General features: G+C 47.5%; 1 protein-coding gene across 2 annotated transcripts; it reads right to left on the bottom strand.

Moving 5' to 3' along the window:
* Nucleotides 1-1,413: 1,413 nt before the first annotated feature.
* On the bottom strand, nt 1,414-5,906 carry NOP16 (NOP16 nucleolar protein). 2 transcript variants are annotated; one of them, XM_082381600.1, is made up of 5 exons: nt 5,662-5,906; nt 5,463-5,571; nt 4,222-4,291; nt 2,621-2,727; nt 1,414-1,869 (listed from the first exon to the last, which is right to left on the bottom strand). In XM_082381600.1, exons 1-5 carry the CDS (start codon nt 5,766-5,768, stop codon nt 1,726-1,728), a joined length of 537 nt encoding a protein of 178 aa, XP_082237726.1. In that variant the 5' UTR covers nt 5,769-5,906; the 3' UTR covers nt 1,414-1,725. The 2 variants fall into 2 exon arrangements, with proteins under 2 accessions (XP_082237726.1, XP_082237727.1); XM_082381601.1 differs by lacking the exon at nt 4,222-4,291.
* Nucleotides 5,907-5,922: the final 16 nt, after the last annotated feature.

The following is a 5,922-nucleotide window of genomic DNA, read 5'->3' on the forward strand; positions in this document are numbered from 1 at the left end:
ATGGGAGCGAGAACATCTTTTGAGTGCCTCCATGCCAGAGGTCAGAATGCAGGCGGCGCCATTCCACAAGCATTCCCCCAGTACCTGCCTTGGGCTGGGCTCTGGGATTCCCAGACAAGGTCCCTGCACTCAAGCCCCGTCTAGTAGAGAATGTCAACCAGACTAAAAGGTAGTTATGACTGTGATAGGCACTGCTACAGGAAGTCTGGGGCATGGGAACTCCAGCCTGGGGGTAGAGGAAGGTGGTATGGAAGGTTTCCTAAAGCTGGCACCTGAACTGGGTGAAGAAACAAGGTTAAGGGCCCAGCCTGGTCAAAGGCATGAATTTGGAATGCTGTGAAGGGCAGAAGTTAGGAGGCCAAATCACGAAGGCCCCCAGGAGCTCTGCTGCAGACTCAAATCATAAAGGCTGTGCTCGAGGTGTTCACAATGGCCAGTCACTGCTGGAGTCTAGCAGGCCGGATCTGATGGGGGGTGGTTTCTGTCTAGTTTCCAGCCTGCCTTAATGGTGTGGGACGGGTGGGCTGCCTTCAGGGTCCAAAGAGAAGGTCAGCAAGAGAAAGTCTAGGCTTAGTCATCGTGCAGACTTGACTTCAAACCCCACGTTAACGCCTCTCAAGCCTGTTTCCTTTCCTGCAACATGAAGATACCACACAACCTTACAGGGTTTTATGTGAAATGTTCTATGTAAAAACATAAGCCCTTCTTTTCAAGAGCAGTGAGGAGAGACAAATTTTACGTGCTTTAAGGAGAAAGCTTAGGAACAGAGGTTTTCTGTATTATTAATAGCTGAGGATAACGTATCAAGACAAGAAAATGCCCAGCACCCACCCCACAGTTTATGTCTGTGATCCTGCTATATACCAGTCGTGCCACCGAATTAGGCAGGCCTGGCCCCAAGGAATGGCCATGCAGTGTGTAGCCCAGTGCTTGGCACACAGCACAGTGGTATTCAGCAGTCCCCAGATGGTCTCAGAAAGCAGGTTTGGGGGCCTCAGACTCCCTTCAGGAAAGACAAGTAGCAAAGGCAGGTCACTTGAAGACAGACCAGGAGGCAGCTATACAGCTCCTTACCCTCTGGCACTTGAGCCACAGCTGGCCTCAGACCAGGGCCATGGAGAACCGGTCCACCAGCCCCCAGCCTGGGGTGAGGCAAGCACTGGAAGCCCCTCCCAAGCAGCCCAGGGTTCCCAGCAGGCTTCTGTAGAAGCGTTAGTGGAACTGCTATGCAGGAAACCAAGGCAGAGCAGTGGAACCAGAACAGGGGAGAAGAGGAGGGAGGCTGTGCCTAAAAGGGCATGTGAATATGGAGCAAAAAGGGCTGAACGGCCTCTTTACCTTGGCTGAGTAGGTTTTTGCAGGGGCAGCCCCAGGGCTTGGCTGGGAGGGGCAAATGCAAAACCATCAGAGAAGTAAAATACTGTATTTTATTGTACACAGACTACATTCAAACAAACCACCCACTCTAAAAACAGCAGGTTCTGGCTTTTCCCAGAGACTCCAGAAGAACATAAATTGAAGCCTCTGGGAGACAGTGCCTTCCCCAAAGGGAAGTGTGAGAGATTTTGTGTGTGCGTGTGTGTGTGTATGTGTGTGCTGTAACCTTTTGATTCCATTGGGTTTGGCTAGCCTCATCTGTAGCCGCACACCTCTCCTTGCCTTAAACCCTGGCTCCGGCTTCTCTGGTCCAGGAGGAAGTCTCAACCTGGGGCAGGTGTAAACCAGTCACTCAACCTCCATCTTATTCTTCTGCAAAGAATCGACAAAGGCTTGCCACTCTGCTGGGTAAAAACGCTTATAGACGTTGATCTTATTCCGAATCTGTTTTGGGGTATCTTGATAGTAATTCTTCTCATCCCGGGCCATAGCCTAAGAAGGGAGAAGGGCCACTTGAAGAAGGCTGGACAGGCAAGGTTCAAATCCTAGCCCTGAGTTGGGCAAGCTACTTCCCATCCCTGAGGTTCAGATTCCTCACCTCAAAAGCCATAGTGTATGTGGGGAAATGCCCTCAGGGACTAGGCAAGAGCTGGGACCAGCTGAGTAGCTCATTCTCCATCCATCGCCAACTGATCCCACCTGGGCACGGGGGTTCATTGTACCCAGATCTTTCAATTTTTCAGAGAAGCCAAAAATAAGGACTTTTATTTGAAACCACCGATAATTAAAATGGCAACTACAGTTAACCCTTGAACAACACAGATGTGAACTGCATGGGTCGACTTATCCACGGATATTTTTCAGTAGTAAATACTACAGCACTACATGGTCCGTGGTTGGTTGAATCCCTAGATGCGAGGAACCACAGACTTGGAGGACCAACTATAAATATAGACAGATTAACTCTCAAGTTGTTCAAGGGTCACCTGTAGTTCAAGTTGATTAATAAAAATACCATGCAAGCAAAACATATCAATGAGTGCGATATGAACCACAAGCCACTCAGTCTATCCAATTATAAGCATTCTGTCAATGGCATCCATTTCTTAGGGTCTCTCTTTCCTCTCTGTTTCCACTCAGTCTCAGGAAACAGGCAATAAGCAAGCATATCAGACCCTGAATGGTCCAGGGTACCTTCCCAAAGGGCCCAAGTGGTTCCTCCTGCCAGGCCTAAGCCACTCACCTTATAGTCCTCCCCATGGTTCTCCACCATGTAGCAAACATAGTCAATGAGATCCCGAGATAGCGTATTTCCTTTCTTTTCTGGAAGGCTGGCTTCTGCCTCCAGGTCTGGGTTGAGAGAAGCCAAGAGACAGGGAATGAGGCTTTACTTCCTGCACAAGTTGAGCTGCTCAGTCAATCCCAAGCCACAAGAGTTGCTACACCAACCATCTGATGAGCTTTTCCATCTGCAAATTCAGTGCTAGAAACTTCTTTTTAGGCCCTCAGGTCCCAGACTCTGTCTATGGCACAAGCATCTATCAGTATGGCAATGAACTGAAAGGCAAGTCACCGCTCTTTGGGTCTCAGATGGGTGAAAGAAAGGCACCAAACTAAAAATCTCTACTTAGTGCCAGGTCCTGGGGACAGAGATGAAGATGCATTGCCTGTCCACAGGACAGGGCTCCCTTCCAGCTCCAAAACTCTCTGAGAACCTCTTGAAGAGTTAATAACAATACGTGAAATGGAAAGGTGTGAATAAATGAGAACTCGAGCTCTAAGAACTAGGGCCTGAGGCACCTCTCTGCTCCATGTGAGGGGAAAAGCCAAGCTCCAATAATGGCCTCACACCTAAAATAGCTAGGTAAATACTCCCCCATTCCTCATCTATGAAGGGAGAGAAATAGCTCCCTCATGGAAATGAGGTAGTCAAATCTTATCCGGGGTTAGGTGCTAAAATTGCTTATAGTCAAAATTATCTTTGACTTGGTTGCCATGGGTTGTGGGGAGGGGAGAACAGGGCATTACTGTTTAACGAGTAAAGAGTTTCAGTCGTGCAAGATCAAAGTTCTGGAGTTCTGTTGCAAGACAATGTGAATATACTTAACACTACTGAGCTATACATTTAAAAATGATTAAGATGGTAAATTTTATGTGTTTAACCACAATTAAAATTTTTTTTAATTAAAAGTAAAATTTTTTAAGATTAGCTTTGACTGCAGAGAGTACACACGATTTTGTATATACAGTCCTGTGCAGTCAGTAACTCTTACAAGAATCATTAAAATAAACTACAGACAGGAACTCACAGAATTCTATATCAAATGTCTGGTCATTCAGATACTTTAAACTTTAGGAGAACTGTTAAATATCACAGACAGGAAAGAGGAAGGATGGGTAGAATATTCCAGAGTATTCCTGCTTCCCTGCAGAATTTACCCTCTTCTGTTTTAATATTCAGTCTCTATAGCCTTAATATACATAAAATTGGATTTATCATTGGAAAGATTACATGGTAGAATCTTTAAAAAAATCTGTTCATCCTTAATCTCATGAGAAGCTGAATGTGTGCCTGAGACTTACCGTTTTCTCTTCGAGCCTCTCAGGCACTAGTTACATCCTCCCTGAACATCTCTGACCTCCCTTCACACACTGGAGCTTAGCCAGTAGACTGAAAATGTCTCAGCCGGAACACAGTCCTAACTCTGCAAGCTGAGCCCTAGACCAGCTCACTTCTTCCCTCTGAACCTCAGTTTCTCCATCTGTAAAATGAGAACATCTGAGGGTCCTTTCCAGCTCTAACTGAGCAGGATGGTGACCTAGAGGAATGTGGCCCACACCCACCATTGAGCACATAGGGCTTCCGCATGAGCTCCTTAGGCCTCTCCTCCACGTCCACTTCCAGGGCCTTTACCTGCAGAGAACAGAGACCGTGAGACCAGTAGACACAGGAAAAGATCCTGGATGAGGGGAAATTCTAAAGGCTCCTGCCCGTCCCAACACAACTGCATTACCCACAAGGATCCTTCCACAAAGGCAAGAATAGATGACAAAAAGAACTAATGCCCTGGAAGCTTCGTGGTTCCCAAGAGGCTCAAGTAAGCAATTCATCTTTCTGTGCCTAACTATAAAATGGGCATAATACCCCTTGCCTGCCTCACTTAACTGTGCGGTTAGCAAATGAAACAATGCACGTGAAAGCACTTTATACTTTACAATGAGGGAGAGATGTCAGACATCTTCTCTTATGCAGAGGAGCAAGCTGATGGTGCTTGGCTATAGCTTCATAATTGTTCAAGAAACAGTAGTGCCATTTTCTTCTGGCATGAAGGGATAAAAAGAAACATGCCTGAAGGCAATGGGACAAATCCAATCAGCAAGCCCATTCATTAGGTTAACTATTTATTGAGCACTAGTCACATCCTAGGCACCACAGGATTTAGTAGTGAATGGAACACAGATTCTTGTCCCCAGGAGATTATGTTGGGGGAAAGAGGCACAGACAATAAACAAATATACAATATAATATACCATCAAGTATTTACAAGTGCCAATGAATTAAAATAAAGCAGGAAATAAGTTACTGAGTGAAAAGGGGTGCTATTTTTGAGAGCGGTCCAGAAAAAGAATTATTCCGGAGAAATTAGCCCTGGGAAAAACTACTCCTAGGGAAGCCTCAGACCAAGGACGATTGGATAACTGAGGAAAGGTGTAAGGAACAATAAGTAAAGATTCCAAACTCCTTATTAGGAAAGTTAAGGGCAGAAAAAGATAAATTCTGGAAAATATGGCTGAGATGCCAAGGGACCCAAACAGTTTAATTTCAGAGGAAAAAAAGTAAGTGCAGAAGGAAAGGGGAAGCTCCAACCCAGGTCCAATGTGTGCTGGGGGAGGGAGTATGAAGGGACCCTCAACCACAGTCAGTACAGCCTGGCCGAGTTGGCTGTGGGGAAGTCGCAAACCCAGGAAGGGAGTGAGGGAGGTAATAGGATTAAGTTCTGAAACCCAGCTAAGTATGGCGGGGGTGGGGGGCGGGGGGGAGCTGGAGGTGGAGGGCAAGGGCCGGGACCCTGCCACGTCACTACCTTTCTCTTAAGAAGGGGCACTGCCCTGTTGGGGTCCATAGCCAAACCCATATCGGCCAGGTTCTGCCGCACCGATTTGGTCTGGTCCCAGGCATGTCGGATGTGGGAGCTACAGGAAAAGAGAGGGCGATCTAGTAACCATCATCTCGCCGGCTGTCCCGCCCGAGGCCCCCTGCCTTCTGAACCTTGGTCCCCTCACCATTCGATCCGCGGCGCTGCCTTCCGTCGAGCATTCCGGTTCAGACGCTTCCGGTTAACATTATAACCGAACTTCTGTCTCCGAGTCTTCCCCTTGGCTTTAGGCATCGCGCTGACCCCAGCACGGGTAACTCAGACTCGGGGCCTCTCACTCCAAGTACCTCGTGTAGCGACTCCTTCCGGCTAGTGATCGCGTGGTTTCGCAGGCTTTGGGGAAATGTAGTCCTCCTCGCAGCGACAGCAGACTGATTACTACGACTCC

Source organism: Balaenoptera borealis, assembly GCF_965194805.1.
Source record: "Balaenoptera borealis genome assembly, chromosome: 2".
NCBI classification, from domain to species: domain Eukaryota; kingdom Metazoa; phylum Chordata; class Mammalia; order Artiodactyla; family Balaenopteridae; genus Balaenoptera; species Balaenoptera borealis.